This window comes from Solanum pennellii, chromosome 1 (assembly GCF_001406875.1).
Source record: "Solanum pennellii chromosome 1, SPENNV200".
Classification (NCBI taxonomy): Eukaryota; Viridiplantae; Streptophyta; class Magnoliopsida; order Solanales; family Solanaceae; genus Solanum; species Solanum pennellii.
The window spans coordinates 92,255,466-92,272,816 of record NC_028637.1 but is presented as its reverse complement, the minus strand read 5'-3'; the positions used below and the strand labels follow the sequence as shown (position 1 = coordinate 92,272,816).

At 35.8% G+C, this 17,351-nt stretch overlaps 1 protein-coding gene across 2 annotated transcripts; it reads right to left on the bottom strand.

Moving 5' to 3' along the window:
* Positions 1–227: 227 nt before the first annotated feature.
* Positions 228–16,429, bottom strand: LOC107008057 (protein EFR3 homolog B-like). 2 transcript variants are annotated; one of them, XM_015206961.1, is made up of 19 exons: positions 16,298–16,429; positions 14,330–14,404; positions 13,975–14,090; positions 10,479–10,593; positions 10,235–10,363; positions 7,374–7,421; positions 6,396–6,589; positions 6,109–6,305; positions 5,697–5,989; positions 5,284–5,433; positions 4,760–5,179; positions 4,460–4,609; positions 3,201–3,276; positions 2,866–2,993; positions 2,552–2,752; positions 2,326–2,466; positions 2,078–2,200; positions 1,177–1,389; positions 228–806 (listed from the first exon to the last, which is right to left on the bottom strand). In XM_015206961.1, the coding sequence occupies exons 1-19, from the start codon at positions 16,427–16,429 to the stop codon at positions 651–653; spliced, it is 3,057 nt and encodes a 1,018-aa protein (XP_015062447.1). In that variant the 3' UTR covers positions 228–650. The 2 variants fall into 2 exon arrangements, with proteins under 2 accessions (XP_015062447.1, XP_027770926.1); XM_027915125.1 differs by lacking the exons at positions 10,235–10,363; positions 10,479–10,593; positions 13,975–14,090; positions 14,330–14,404; positions 16,298–16,429 and adding an exon at positions 7,579–7,617 and having other exon boundaries at positions 571–806.
* Positions 16,430–17,351: the final 922 nt, after the last annotated feature.

The window sequence follows — 17,351 nt, the reverse complement described above, 5'->3', positions numbered from 1 at the left end:
GATGTACACGTGGTGTTCTCTGAGAAACCGGTGGTTGCGGCTGCTTGCTGCGGTGTCTTGCCGCCGCTATTGTGATAAACCAACAAAACTTATATGTTTATAGATTAAAAAAATAATTTTTCTATCCCCGACAAAATATTAGAAACTTATTAAATATCGAAATTAAAGAGAAGAGGCTCAAATACTCAATATATAAAGAAGGAAAGCTTTACCCAAAGAACTAAAAATAGGGAAGAAAAATTAGTGCTTTCATTTATGAATTATATGATAGTCATAATAGAACATATGTACATTTTACATAGAATTGATATTTGCAAACCTAAGCTTTAAAATAAAAAAAAATAAAAAAATAGAAGTTTCATAATCCTCTATCTCTATAAAATCTTGTATTCTTTTGAAAAAGCTCTACACAAAATTCCTCATTTCATGAATGTTCCATCGACTTAGTAGCCACCTTCCCTCAGATCAAATGGATAGGAAGAAGGATATAAGAAGAAAGATATCAGAATACGTTCATGTACGTCAATAAGAAGATCTCAAAATTGTTTACAATCAGAAAATTATTGGCAGCAGAATGATGCAAAATTTAGATAAAAAGGAGAGAATCTTCAAGCTTTTGCTACCCCTCTCAATCTCTTAAAAACTTCTTTTTAACTTCCAGCTGCCTTCAAAAAGTTGTCATATGGACTTGAAGCAGGTAGTGCAAAGAAGTTGGATTCAGCTGCACATGGCATTGGAGGGATAGTAGTGATAAAGGGATTTGACAGATTGGACTCAGAGGGATGCTTCACATGTGTAGGTTCAACCTGCAACATACATGAGTTTCAGAGCTGAAAAACTAGGGAATATTAATGAATATGTACACTAACAAGGAAGACTGAACGTATTAAAGTCGAAGCATATTCAGTGAAGCAACAACTGGTACTATGGAGAAGTGGCCATAAACTAGCACTACCATGTGAAGCTGCTTCTTAGATACTACTGCATGTAAGTTGATTCTTAGTAGCGCTCCACAATGCCACTTTGAAGTCTACCAACCTAAAGAATTGGGTAAATGCTATTCCCTCCCTTGTGATGCTACATAATATACCGGGTTTAAAAACTACATCTTTCAGTCTTGTTATGGAAATGATGGATGTCAAAACTATAAGACGAACACAATTCTTTTATACTTACCGGAGATATCACATTATCACAGTTGTTTGCAGGCTTCAGATTTGACAGGAAAAAGTCAAAAGAATTTTCTTGAGGCGCTTGGGCAATCATTAGATGCGACATCTTTTGCTGCTTTCCTGCTTGAAGGGCCTCACAATGGCCTGCCATGTCCTTGAAAGTCATATCAGAAGTTGAGACAGAAAGTCTTCCTCCTTGAATTGTTGTATCAGATACCTGCATAAGTTTCAGTAAATGATTATAGAATGTTAACCATGTCTAGGGAAAGAGACTTGCCTACATGATATTATTCCAAAGGTCAGAATTACTACTATTACGCAATGGAAAAATAACTTATAACCATGCCCATAGGGCTCCCACTCTGTTGAGCAACCACCCCTATTTCTTATGAACCCTCTCAATTATTTATAGGGGCACAGAAAAAAAACTAAAAAAAGCTATCACGGTTTTCATTGAAATCATTGATGAAATTCAAAACTATATCTGGGAAAGAATTGGCAAAAACAACCTTTGCCATTCTAGTAATATCACCACCAGAATGGAATTTTGGCATTGGAATGACCATTAAAAATCTGTAATTCCCCATTCAAGAGGTCATGAAGCCTAAACTTTCAGGCCCCCTTTTTTTTCCACAAAACTGACCAGAAGAAAGCCCAAAATCCTTTTCTTTTTTGGTGGCTTATTATTTTATTCTGGTAAACCTTCACTTCCCCTGTACAACCTTCTTGAGAATGAATAAGGAGAAAAAAAGGAGTCTATTTTTTCTTAATATAAAAGAACAAGAAGTTTCCGGACATCTTCCAGAGCTCTTAGTAAGAATTATGACAGCCAAACTCTTCCTTATCTAATTCTGCAGTTACTCTGCGCATGACAAGAAGTAGAAGGTATGCAAGCAGAAACGTACCGAATCTAGGAACTGAGTGACAGTTATAAGGTCTGGAATTTGCAGAGTAGGATGTGAGTTGGATAAATTCTGATTCTCAGTAGTTAAACCATCCTCTAAGATGGGCATAGTCAAGTCCCCAACCTGATAATAGAAAACCAGGATATAAGATAAAGGTAGTATATGAGAGAGAGATACAAAGACTTAGAAGCAGCTCCAAGGTAGTATATGAGAGAAAGATACAAAGACTTAGAAGCAGCTCCAACTACCTCGTCCGGACTATTATCATCAACTGAACCGAATCCGTAGATCTTTCCTGATGTTTCTGAGACTAGCTGAGCTCCCAAAGGACAAACATCATCAGGAAGAAAATCTTTAAGCAACTGATCCTTTATAGCAGCAGTCTTATTCTGCACATAGGTCAAATATCAAAATGCATTCAATATTGCCTAAGTTATCATTGAATCACAAAATGAGAACATATACAATGTTTACTTTATAAGAATTCCTCAAGCTCTCGACTATTATTGAAGCAAAGTATTCTGTAGTTTGGTTACTAGATAGTTGTATTGCTGAAAGTGATTTCAAGGCATCCTCGTCGTCCTCTTTTGATCCATAAACTTTGACTGCAAGCTCTGTTTTACCAGTTACAGCTTCTAGTTTACAGTCATCTACCAGCTGAAGAAAAGGATCAACCTGTTGAAGGCATTACACATCGAATTAGACTAGAGAACATCGCAGAAAAAGCATTGTTTACAATATCTACGAATGAGCACATTGAACAAAACATGACCGATGCAAGTCCTTACTGTTTTATCCGTTAATGCAGCTTTAGCACAAGCAACGACAGGGATGAAGCTGTACGCTTTAGATAGGAAAATAATCATGGATGTTGCCAACATAAAGAGTGACCTGCGGCGCGATGACGGTAGAGATCCTGCAAACACAATAAAGATGACAAAAGGCAATGTCGGTGTGTTACTAGGGAATAACTTATCACTGCTTTGATCAAATAATACAGCACCAATTAGCTTTATATCAGATCAAATGCAGGTATTTGTAAAACAACTGATCGTGCTCTTTTATTAAGGATAAAGGAACATAAAGAACGTTCCAAATTCAGATTCAGACCACTGTGTTATACCTTTCCCTGCTATAGAAATGTTCCTCAAAGAAAATGCTAGCTGGAAACTTCGAATAAGAGCCTCATGGCTGGATTTCTGGAAGATGAGATACAAGCAAGTCATCAGCAATAGCCTAGTCAACTATTACAAATGTTACTAAGCAAATTCAAGAGTTTTTCTTTCTGATACATAGTCAGCATCTGGGGGAACAAGTAAAACTTAAGAACATGAAATTGACTGAAAACAAGAGAAATGTCCAATAACATATACCCTTATCTAATAGTACCCATATATTTTTATGTTGTTGGTTGCAACACCCTGCATGCACACCCCACAAGATTTTTGTAACAGAAGGTTCTGGACTAATGGAAATATTCTAAATGAATTTGTTTCAATCTGTAACATTTGAAGACTAGATCCAGCTGCTACTGAAAATTCCACAATCACATTAGTGTTACTCCAGCTTTTCAAAAGAAGAAAGATAATTATAGGCTTTATTTGTCCACCTCAAATTTTTTAATATTACACTTCCAATATCTTTGCTTTCCACCCCACCCACCCCTGGTCTTCGATTTTGAAATCCTGTAATTTGTGTTTATTTTCTAGAAATCCATTCGTACTAATTTCATCATACCAGTCTTGTTTTTGCAATCTATCTCATCACACAAACGTCATATAACAACATTATCACAAAAAAGAAACATATCCTCAACAGTAAGAAAAATTGGCTCTGCACGTTGGCCACCATATAAGAAGCAAAGAGGGCTCCAAACTTCGCTCTTAAAGTTTGAAATTCATTTATTCCCCAGAAGTTAGAAGCTTTTAGACACGACATCCTCAATTCCCCCCACCCACGCACACACACATCAACCACCAAAAAATGGTTTGGCAACAGAAGTTTCCACCAAATCTTCAGTCAGATACCTACTCAAAATACTGGCACTATTTATCTGTAATATACGTTAAAGATTTGCCACTACACAATGTGGACTAATTTCTTACTCCTAAAAAGTTGTATATCTAGGCAACACTCAAGATCATAGAGTCAATAGTATCTAGAGTAAAAAGTACAAACTAAGCACCTCTAGAAATCAGCATAAGGGGGTGAAAGAACTTGCACTCAGTAATACGAAGCATATAGATACATAAGCACCTCTATGCTCAAGTTCCACTAAGTTTAAAGAAAGAAATAGAAAAGATAAAGAAGCAAAATAAATGGAGGTTGGAAAATATATTAGTGATGCAGATTAATATTTACTAGCAAGAAAAACATCACCACCTTTGTTTGTGAAAATAACACCACCAAGCTGTAAGTATGAGCAATTGCTTCATAATTCTCTGGAGTATTTGTAGCGGAGATTGCCTGCACCCACAGTGAAGACAGCAAGAGGCTAATCTGTCGAATTTTCAGCTTGAGAAAAATTCCATCCTGAAATGAAATGAAATTTGGTAAGGGGCAGCCAAGAAAGCAAATCTGTTTTTTCAACCAAAGGTAAAATGTTGAATTGAAATGCACTATTTTTTTGTTATTGCTTTTAGAAAGACAACAATATTATATATCTTCAGCACAAACACATACCTGCTCCTCTTCTGTGTTACCATTCTCTTTTCCTTCATCAGTTCCAGGTAATGAATTCCTTTTCACAGTATAAGCTCGACTATAGCTTGATGTTAATCTTTTCAGCATGGATTGGTTTTTCACCAATGATTTAGCATTGAATGTTTTTTCCTTTCCAGCCATATTGTCTTGAGCGGGAGTTTGTTCTTTCTTCAATTTATCAAAAAGAGCAGCTGAAGAAGAAAACACTGAAACGGTTCTAGATAGGGTCCTCTGAATACCAGTAGCCTTTGTTGACCGTGATTGGACAGATTTAGGACGGGGGCAAACTGAAGATGGGACAAGTACAACAGAAAAGACACGATGTGCCACAAGCCTTGTTTCATGGTCTGGCGAGACCATAGCTAAAAGAATTTGATGGAATAATGCTTCAGGGAAAGCCTGAAAGGTATAGACGAAAAAATGAGAAAAAGGATGTTGACAATTAACCAGTTGAAAGCATCACCAAGAGAAAATAAAGATGACAAGAATAGAGTCCTCCTTGCCTTGTTTTTATATGAATGATTTGGTAAGGATGCAATAATCTGAGCAGTTCGATAAACTGCAGCCATTGTATTCCTCACCATAACTGTTACATTTGATATGCTTTCCAGCATCACTGCCATCACATCAAGAATAGGACCAGCATCTCCTACCTGTTTGTCAGAGGGATCACAATTTACATCATTTACACTCAGCCACGTAAAAGTAGGCAGTATATTAAGCTTTTCCTCTCTTCTTGTCAGGCGATGTTGTCTCATCTAGGATGATGCTTCTGAGGATCTCACGAAACAAAATTTCTCAAAACCGATAACCTCATTTAGGAAAAAGGTAAATATGGCATAGTGCATATATTTGGTGACCTTGAAAAGTGGAAATTTTTTAATAACTAGACTTATGGATAAAGCATGAAATTTACCTTCAGGGACAGTTGTACAAGGCATTCATCAACAGCTGTGTATAACTTTCTGTTCCATTGAATAACTTCTTCCCCAAGTTCTGAATCATCAAGGGAACAGAGTATGCTCTTGCGGAGGTGTCTCATCATATCACTAAACGCACCAACTATTGTCACAGACGACTGAGCCTTTGTTGCCTTAGCAAGGGAGCTGGCTACTTCAACAATTTCTATCTGCATATTTGGATTTTTAAGGACATTTTTATGATCAAGGTGCTTGATCAAAGTAGACAGCAAGAAATGTATGTTCTGCCCTGCAATCACGGAAAAGCACAGAGTGAGTCCAAGGCGTTAAGGTGACAAATATGCTGCTTAACCCCAAGATTCAAAAGAAAAAAAGGGTAATCACTGAGATTAAAGAAAGATCAAATACCAGAGTTTTCCATAATAGATTGCATGTCAAGCAAAACACCAAGGGCAACTCCATGTTCAGGCGACCAAAGATCAGCATTATCGAAATAACGGAACAAGGACTCCAGAACACGCCGTACAGTTGTAGCCTCCTTCGCTAACTTCGCCATGTTATGTAAGCACACCTTTGACCAAAACATGGGGTTTCTTGAATCTTCCCTGTTCATAAGAGAAATGTAATTGGAGGTGAGATGATCTACAGAAATAAAAATAATTAACAAATATATACACCATGGAAAGAGGAATTACGCAGTCACGTTAAGGCCTCTGTCTGTCACTATATTCCTCCAAGAAGTAGCCCTTGTCAATTCATTAGCGGATGACGGCATCTGGTTTCCACCGGAAGAAACTGGTTGGAATCCATTAGTCTGTTTATCTTGATCATTATTAAGATCCAGCTTCTCTTTAGGGCCTTCACAATTCTCCAATACTGCAGCCGTCACCTGGTAAGATAAATGACATTAAACCAAATAATCTTAATAACCAGACAGGACTTCCCAATACTTCCCAAAGAAAATGCAAGTGTTAGTATGCAACTGTTAGAATTTAAACAAGCATTAGTAATCCTGAATTAAGCAAATGTTATATGCACATTCTTTTTTACTCATAAATAGGCTTCTTGTTTCACTAGAAAAATAAGGCACATTGAAACAGATTGGCACTTAATTGGACAAAATACCACTTACCACTATGTAAATTCAAATGGAGCATTTAGAGATATTCTTATGAAATCATTTGAAAATTGAGGATCAATTTTTTATTTGCTATGAGTTAGGAGCACAATATGTACACTCCACCTCGGAGAAGATCATTAAGAATTTGTTAACATGAACAAAATCCCTTATTGTATAGTTGTGTAATCTAGCAAGATTATCAGCCTGAAATTTCTTGTAAACACCATTTTATCTGCACTAACTTGAGAGAGTAATCAAAGAATTCACTCTCAGCATATTTTTCTCTCTTTTCTTCACATATAGTATAGGCAAATTAGATAAAATTGTGACGCACAAGATATAAAGCCTTTTATGACAATAAAATGTGAACCACTTTAAATGAATAGTAATAGACATGCAAGGTGGAATTTGAACTAGGTGCAACCAAAAATATCTGTGGAAGATGAAGAGATTTGGCCTAAATAACAAAATAGTTCTGAAATTGGGAAAAAGTACTAATTGTATCAACAACTGATTAACCAGAGAAGCATAAAAAAAGTTTGCAATAACTTACGCTATCGAATTCCGCTGGCATGTGACAAAATTCACCCATAAACCATATCTGTACATGAAAAGTTGACAAAAGAAACAGAATTGCTCAGACTATCCATTATAAATGAACTCAAACTTCACCAAAATAATCCAGAGATAAAGCTAAAGGAACTGACAAAGTAAGTGGAAAGACAAACATCAAAAGACAATAATATCAAAATCCTCACACGGACCAACCAATGGAGCTGCATGTAGTTGTTGTTTCTTTCCGACTTCCAGAATCAGTAAACAGGACCTTCCATTTACAAGAAAATAAGGTTTGGAGAGAATAGCAAAAGACAAGATTCCTCCAAATCAAAAGAAACTGAAGATGGAAAGCAAATATTGCAATTTGGATGTTGATCTGTCAAGGTAACGTGATATTAAAGCAATAGCCTTACATTATATAATTAGCTCTTTTATAGGATTTCTACGAATTGCACTGATATTAGAACTCCTTCGTTATATTCTAGCCAAACATAAAACACCACTGCCAGCATAACACATTTTCTAGATTCTATCCATCTGGCCCACAGTGATTGATAGCAAAATGTCCAATACATTCAGACTGAAAAACAACTGCTTTAGCAAACATGCAAAATGGTATTCCCAACATGTTCATGGAAAAAAACTCGCATTACATGCCAAACAACCTTCCTACATGTTCCTAGAAAATGCATCATTAATCTACCATCACAAACAAACCATGTATGTTGCCTTATCTGCTAAAGCAACGCAGTCATCCAAATGAATCAGGCCTGAAGACAGTGGGGCAGACAAATGGCACCACCAAGGGTTACAATTCAATGTGGGGGGCAGTACTTCCACCCTTTGTCTCTTTCCCCCTCTGCTCCCAGAGAGCTCCTACACCCTTTCTAGGGTATGAGAGTCCACTCCTAGACAACGAGCTATTATTGTAGAATTCTTTGCCGAAATGGAGGAATGAAAAAGCTTCACTGCCATTGACACTATTCAGTTTTAAACATTTACCGGATAATGTAATTTTCTCCACATTTCATATCTCAAGCTCCAAGAGTCCTAGGCTTCTTCTCAGTTCTTTGTTGCAGGAGCAGCTTTTTAGTTCTTCACATTGCTGTGCAGTGACAACCTTAATCAGTTTCCAGATTCCTATACCTCCTTGACCAAAAGCTATTTTCTTTTGGATCTTTTTTGTTTACTGTAACTTGTTCAAATGGTTGATCAATAACTAATATTTGTAGTCCATATAATTAGCTATTATTAGTTGATAGTTGTGAAGAATTAATTAATGGAGGAACTACATATATTAGTAGAATTTATTTTGGGTTAAAACAGTTTTCTGTTTTGTTATTAGATTATCTATCAAGTGAGATGCGGATGCAAGTTTTTTCTTCTAACCAGCCAAATGATTCCAAGATCATCAATCCATTTGACACCAAGTCCTTCAAACTCTATTCCATAAGTTTTTCCATACCAACTCTTCTATTACAATAACAGAGATGTTGAATTGGTTAGGCTGACGACGACCCAATCCCTTTTTTGTGGAAAATGTTTTCCTAGAAAAAAGATTTTTTGACAACCAAACACTCGAAGTGACTTATCCAAACACACAAGTTAAGTTTAGTTTTAGTAATTTTAAATCTTAGTTACAAATTAGTTCAATTTCAAAAATCACTCTCTTTATTTGAACTAGGGAACTTCAAAGTTTCAGCATGCTTGTGAGATTACACTCCTCATTATTTCCAATAGCTACATCAGTCTTACATGCTTCGAAATTTAGGGATTCATTTACTGTGAAAACCACATCACTAATCAGAGAAACCACACATTAATGTGAAACTCACCATGAAAGAACTCATAAGCAACTTCCTTATCAAAGCACATGTTTATAATCAGCAAAGGAAGCAGTAGATGAGCAATTCACAGCGAAGTGCTAAGCACAAACTTCATTATAGTTAGAAGCAATGAATTCTCCAAAAGTATGTAGTTTCACATATTATTAACACATGATGTAAACGGTCAGAGGGTGATGTATACGTAGACCTTACCCCACCTTGTGGAGACAGAGAGATTGTTCTGATAGACCCTTTGCTCAAATATAGCATATCAAAGAAAAGAAAATCTGAAAAAAAACCTTCAAAGTGTTGCGTTACAATTTTTGACACAGCGTAGCCAGTTCTAAAATTCAATGGTGCAGGTGCAGGAACTAATTCAAAGACTTCTCTACAAATCCCTAGAAGGCAATTTTCTTCAAGTTAGACATATCTCTGCAGTTCTCATATTGAATGATGAATATGTGCTTCAATAAGACGCCACTTAGAAATTGGGGCACAATTATACAATAAATGTGTGGAATGATGAAAAATCTTTAGTATTCAAAGATCTAAGCCACAATTATACAATGAATGCGTAAAATGATGAAAAAGCTATAGTCTTCAAAGATCTAAGCCATTGTCCTAGCACATGCTAATGTAGAAACAAAAGACCAGGCTGCTATACAACTTTACTAGAATATCTGTTTGTAAAGTTGTTGGAACATCCAACTAAATGGAAGATGTCTCTGACAAAATATTCAGTCACCATTCATGACTGTACCTCCACAAACTCAAGCTAATCAAACAAAGTTTACACCTCAGAAAGAGCATCAGAAAAAAAGGTCCAATTCCATTAATATAGTCAAATGGAATTGTATTGTATCTTTTACTTTTTGTAAACAGCTATGTCTAGAAGATACTTAACAGACTATAGATCTGTAGGGAGTCTGTAATTAACTTTTGGTGGTGGTCTTGATATTCTTAATGCTGAAGAATACAAACTTACCAGTGTCAAAAAAGAAAATAACAAGAAGTTTATCTGGTAGTTTACCATGGCGGACAGAGCTTGAAGACCAGCACAGCGCATTTTAATCACCCTTTCATCCTCACCCATCTCTTGAGCAAGAAGACAGATTTTAGGAATCAGGCCTTCAAAGTTAAACATATATGTAGAGTCCCTCTGCATAATGCACAGTCAAATTCAACAATAAGCTTTAATTGTTAAGGAGAACTTGTGTTATCTTAAAGATAACTATCACCAATATAGGGTAAAGCCAAAGAAAGAAGCTAGTAACCTGGTTAATTATGAAGTCAAAAAGAGCTTGGCATCCAACTGTGCGCATTTCATCATGCCTCATCTGATCCAGCAAAATGTGTATTATACTGAGAAAGCTGCCTGCAAACAGTGGCCTGCAGTGCATTTGTACTAGTTCAGGTCAACAGGACTCATTGTACGAAAAACAGTAAGAAAATCAACAAACCCCATGGTTCAGAAACAAATCAATGATCTCCAGTTGGTTAAAAACTGAAGGAAAACAAGTGATAGAAACAATTATATCATGGAACCGTGCATATCTCTGAAAAGGGGTAAACTTTTGAAATTTTGTACATGATGATCCTCATTTCCCTGACTTCTATAAATATCCTAAGTAGAAGAAGAATCAGTGCTTCTTTTCCCACACTAGTAGATGAGGGGAAAATCATTTTTTTTTTCATTTCAGCCTCGTTACCCTCACTTAACCTCAGTAAGTCAAAAGCTTCCACTTCATAATATTCTCCCAAGAGTTCATGCTATCCATCAGCTTTGTGCCCAATGTTTTTTTCCTTTAATACCCATATAATGGCTTCCATGGGTAAGAGACTTGGTATGTTGAAGAATCTAGAGAGTAAACTATGGCACCTAAAATAAGGGCTTTGCCTCAGTTTGATTTTTAGTATATTGGAGCTGAGCTTGCAGTAGCCAAATTATCAAATGTGACACCTCTATGCAGAAAAACTGTCAAGCATGCAAGTAAGCCATGTTGAGACATGCTTGTGATTTCAAGATATATTTTGTTGTCTCATAATATGACATGACTTATGAGTCCTTAAAAAAAGTAAAATATTTGAGCTCAAGGGTATGGATTTGACCTAGTGGTCAATGAAGTGTGTTGAGAACCGTGAGGTTTCTCAGCGGAGGCAAAATCCAGGTGAATTTTTCCCATCTCTCCAAGCCTTTTTGGACAGAGTTATTTGGTTATTTGGTACCTGTGTTAGTGGGAGGTAGCAGGTACTCTATGAAATTAATTGAGGAGCATGCAAATTTGCCCGAACACCATCATCATTCAAAATAAGGTAAGATATTGAACAAAGTGCATTCAGAGTGAGATAATTGGTTTGACTTCTATATCCAAGGTAGAAACTATAGATTTGTTCAATTAAAATTCAAGAAATATGTGAATGTGAAACAAGTGGGGCTTGATGTGAGGTGATAGCTAACTCATAACTTTTTAGGACGGACAAAAGTGGAAAATCGAAACACCATGGGCCTTCTAGTAAACTGTGCATGTGTGTATAGGTGTTTGGGTTCATGATATGGATGCTTGTAATATAGTTGAGGCATTTCCATATGCGTTGTTTGCTCATGGGATTGGGGCTTCAAAAAGGACTTGGAGGAGTTTGGAGGGCAAAAGAAGTTTCAACTAGTTTGAAACTCAAAACTTGGATCTGGGAATCAATCAAGAGAAGAACCAAATTGTTTTGTGCATTGTGGTTGCAAATCTGGAGAGAAAGCACAACAGTTCGATTGGGTGCCAAACAATTTTCCTTTGTGCTATGCAGTAGCATGTCTGGAGAGAAAGCACACTAACAACAGTTGAATTGGGCTTCAGAAAATTTCCTTTGTAAGGTATGACTGCACAAATGGTGTTTCAACCACATGCTCACAGCCAAACCTCGATTAGCTCACTACAGAAATTACTTGAAATGCAACAGCACGAGAAGTGCTTTTCTGGCAAATGAAGGTTACAGAACATGGAGATTTGCTAATTTAGGACGACATGCTCAAGGAAATGGAGTTTCTTCTCCCTGAAGATTGGCAACTTAAGGGTCGCTTAGAGAAGGACATTTCCACTAGTTAATCGTAAAAGCCCTCCATTTTTGGGTTGTGAGTTGTGAGTAGTGACAGTCATGGATGTAGGATGATGGCTAAATCTATAAATCCATTTTTCAATTTTTTTTGTCTTACTCTTTTAAGTCTGTTTCGCAAGGAATGCCTCGTCCCATTTTTGGCAACTCTTAGTTCTAACTTTTCACATGGCATGTTTAAGACCCCAAGATTAAAGGGCATTTTGGTACGTTCTATATATTTTTAGTTTAAGACCACAAAATTCAAAGATTATGTGTCAAGTCAAAGTAAGACAAACAAATTGAAACGGAAGGAGTACTATTTAGGAAGACAGAAGTGGATCTCCATTCATCTTTCAATGTATAAAGTTAAACATGAAAAGAAGAATATAAAGTAATTGGAGTTAGACGGTAGAACCTATATCGTATTGACAAATTAAACTTATATGTAGTGACTTATCCAGCTATTTAATGTTATATTAAGGAGTGGAAACATGCGAAACAAGCAGACAAGCAGAACCTTGGTCCTGGTATGTAAAACAGAGGATACATTCGGATTTGTTTCAAACTATCATTGAATTAAATTTATGATCCATATGATGAAACTTTTTGAGAGAGTGACAACCGTGGACATTCAGAACACTATAATGGTGACAGATCTCCAATCGTCTTTTTACAACATTCGAACGAGACCACAAAAGGGAGGCTTGGTCTCTCCATTCATCACCTTCGACTTTTCTGAAGCTTTGTAAGTTGGAAACAGTGTTAAAAGGCATTTGACCTACCTTAAAGAGGCATATTTGAGCCCCTGATCTCTTTTTTATAGTATCCCAGGGCCCAAGCCTTCACCTTTCAGAGATTAATCTCAGATCATAGATGTACTTAGTAGTATGGCTTGTTTAGCGGAAGGATCAACCACTACATGATGCTACATGGATTACTGAGGATGACTTCCATTCAATCACCAGAATCAAGTTTTCTTACACCAGAAAAATAATTAAGTTTTAAAAGATTAAGAGAGATTCTTTTTCCAACAAAGACTAGGAGAGCTAATAGTAGAAAAACATGAACTGTTGTTAGTCTTCAACTAGATTATTTTAATCAGTTAGATTCTAAATTAGGCGTATGTTGATTAGATTATATGTTTTCATTATCTGTCGGGTTGTTTATTTTTATCCTTGATTTTACCTTTATCCCTTACTTACAGATGAAGTTTTCATTATTTCAGGAACGGATGTTATTCGGGGTTCCTTACTACATAAATAGAACCTTGGCATTTTATTTTTAACATACTTACTTCGAAACTTCTTTATCCTCTTTTTTCTCCCTTCTTTTGCTACATCACAAATACTACATGCAAAATCTGTCCTTCACTACTCCGATATAATTATTACCATGACAATCAACAAAACATCAAATTCATTGTAAATGGCCTAATACTAACTTTGTCTTTTTTGATACCAAAGAAGTAAAAAAAAAAGAAACTAGTAAACTCGTTAAACATTAGAGCATGAGATGAGAAGAAACTACTTTTCTGATGTATGTCTATAGCAGCTCAGAACCTTGTATAACTCACATCATGTCTTTAGACAATGTAAAAGAAAGATTAGCACATATATTCACAACATTATCCTTTTCATGATCAGAGACCTTCTTCCATCAATGTAAAAAGAGCAAGGAACTTACATTTGTTGCTTACAGGATGTAAGCAACTTCCTGTAGATACACATGACTACCTTTACAGACCCGAGATTCTCATTTCTTAGTTCCCGGTAGCACCTTTGCTCAAGAACAGTTGTAATCTGGCCATAGATTAGTGTTAATCAGCTTTTCCCAAACTTAAAATAGGGCAAAATATACAATGGTATAGCATAGAGGCCTATCAAAATCTCAACTTTTGGGAATCCATATATTATTGCATGGTTGTGAGAATACTACTTAAATACTTTTAAGGAGAAAGCCAAGCAAGAAATGAATCATAAATTTAAAATAAAAAATAAGTCCATCTTATCAAGTTTGTTCAGTATCTCAGTAATACAACCTTGGGTATCCGAAGTGGATTTTTTGAAGCATATTCACACAATTTGTTGATCATTCGTTCATTAGGCTCTCCATCCTGTCAAAAATAAAAGATAGGTTAGTTCTGGAAGAAACTTACTCCTTCCAAACCAATAAAAAATCAACCTCCAGTGCTTCCAGTGAGTAAAGAAAGCATAGGAAACTTTAAGGAGGTTATTATCCTACCTCAAGTTATTCAAGAAGCTCAAATGCAAATATCAAGGATACATCACTGCTACCATGATGTTCTATAATCTAAAAGATTCATACTCCAGACCGAACAACATCAAAACCTACCTGTGCAGCTATGCTAAAGTCTCTTCATCTCTCCAAACCGAACTGGGGCCAAGTTTTGTCATTCACATCAATTTAATCTAATTCCAACTAAGCCAAAACTACAACTGTTAGACAGCGTTATTATTCAAAACTCATGTTGGCGACTAATGAGTAATGACCTTTCACATCTTTTACCATGTAATAGCCACCATACTTTGCCTGATTATATAAAAGTGGAGCAAATTCTGGATAATGAGGAAGCACAACAGAATTTATTTGATTTTCAGAATTTATCAATGACTGCATAATCAAATGTGTTATTAATCAATATGGATGTGGTGAGATGATTGAGGCTCACCTATATATATAAGGTATTTTTTTTTTATGTATATATATAGATTTTGAATCCTCTTAACTTTGGCTCAGTGGTTTAAGTGAGGCCACTACCAATTCAGGTGTAAGAATACTCTCAAAATACACATTTAAGATTGCATTAATTGTTTCATCCTCTTTCTACATCAGGAATCTGTGGATGGATATATTGCACACAGTATCTATATATAGAGCTTGTATCCACAGTACTCAGAGTATCACGATATAAAAGTGCATATCTATCTATAAATTTCAGGAGTTCTTGCAATCCCATATATGCAACCTCAAAGAAAGAAAAACCCAAATATTTACAGGTAAAACCATTTGACTTTTCACTTTGATTAATGCTTAATCTCATTCTACAATGCTAGCGGAGAATTTGTTAAACTTCCCTGATAAGAATATTCCAGATCTTAGTAATAACTAGAAAATTAACTCATTATCAGAAATAAAAATTAGAAAATAAGGATCTAACACATGCTGAAACGAGTTTGTTAACTCTGTAGAAAATAACATAGGAACTATCAAATGAAGCCTTTAATCATCTAAAACTACCAGAAAGGCTGAACATCTCAAATCAATCAACTATACAACAACGTCTAGTCACCTAACATAAGAATCATCAAAAAAACAACCTACAGGATGTCATCGGAGTATAATTCCACATACATTGAGGAAATTATAAGTTTCTCAAACATAGCAGCTGACACCCAAGCTATGCACTTCCAATCGCTGGACAACTACCTTTATGATTCTTATATAAGGTTCAACTGCATGTACAAACTCAGAACACAAAATTCTAGAGCATCTCATCAGACAAAGCGCAACACCCACCCACCCAGGAGCTGTTTTGTGGGGGGGTGGAGGGAGTAATCAGTCCAAACTCTTGATCATATTGCAATCCACAGGATTCTCATACAATTTTCCACTATATTCTCTAATTTTTTATTTTCATACACGCGGTAAAGAAATGAATCATAGGTCTAACTCAATCTGAAATACACCCAATGTTTCCTCATCTCCTCCACCAATGTCGGACATTAACATAACATAACACGGGGGTCCAACATTGGGTAAACCAATCAAATGAATGGATCAAGCTCGGCATCTCATTACTTTTGTCATTCATTAACACTTATAACTTGTAAATAAATGAATCTTAGGCCTAACCCAATCCAAACAGCAATACAATACCATATAAGGATGCAACATATGTTCCCTAATTCCTAAAAACAAAGGCAAATCAAAAACACCCAAATAGAAAGAAAAAAATAACAAAAATCCATTCGAAACAAAAACTAACCGGAGATCGAGGAAAGCTATCAGAAATGAGCTTCTTATAACGTTTAACAGGTTGACGGGACCTTGTCCGCATCGCCGGACAACAAACACACAGCTGATCACATGCCGGCATTATTTGATGAGAAATACCCATTTTCAACAAAAAAAAAATCCCCAAAATCAAAGAAAACAGGAGGTGGGTTTTCCCACCAAAAAAAACAGAGAAGAAGAAGAAAATTGAGAAATTGAATGCCAGAGGAAAGAGGGAGATCGGAGAATTCTCACAGATCTCCAACTTCCTCAAACGGCAATACGAATGGGAGAGAAAATGGGTATTTTTCTTTTATGGACTCTCCCAACGTTTTGCATGGGATTCACGTTCCTTCTCTACTTTTATTACTCACATAACCACCACAACACCACACAAAATAAATAATTAAGCATATGTTTTGAATAATATACTCCATACAATATTAGTACTAATAATAATAGATTTTTATTTTTCTTTTAAAAAAAATATTGACATTCACAACGTTCATTATTTTACAATAGGATCTCATTAACTAAATTCATGTCCTGTATGGCTTCCTTTTTCAAGGATCGATGAAGTTTGAGAGAATCATTCTCATTTTTTCATAATCGAGGTACACAGAGGGTTGTCTGATAGCTGGTTAGAATTAAGCATGTATTAGTAATTTAGAGATAAATATTAGTACATGAGTGTGTCTGTGTATTAATATTATTCATGTTTTTGTTATTTCACCTTCTATTCTAGCTAAAATAAGACAATGACTCCCTCGTACTATAATTAGATATGAGAATTTCTAATTGTTCACCAAACGTTGTTGTAATTTTTAACATAAATAACTTATTTCCTATCTACTTAACAGACGACATATAAATTATTGGAAAATTATTAATTAATGGAGAAGAAACTTGAGTACCACATGTTTTGGTGGTAATCATACAAGTAATCTAATCATTGTATTGTAGTAGGTGGTGTACTATCAACCTATTTTATGCTTTATTATATTGTGATCATGAGTTGTTGCCTTTTCTTAATATGTTATTATTGA

Excerpts from the sequence above, each read along its gene's own strand:
- LOC107008057 (XM_015206961.1), bottom strand. The coding sequence starts at position 16,429 with ATGGGTATTTCTCATCAAATAATGCCGGCATGTGATCAGCTGTGTGTT. Across the intron at positions 2,994-3,200 it reads CATTTCTATAGCAGGGAAAG|GATCTCTACCGTCATCGCGC; the intron begins GTATAACACAGT and ends TTGTGTTTGCAG. Across the intron at positions 2,753-2,865 it reads CTGCATTAACGGATAAAACA|GTTGATCCTTTTCTTCAGCT; the intron begins GTAAGGACTTGC and ends TGCCTTCAACAG.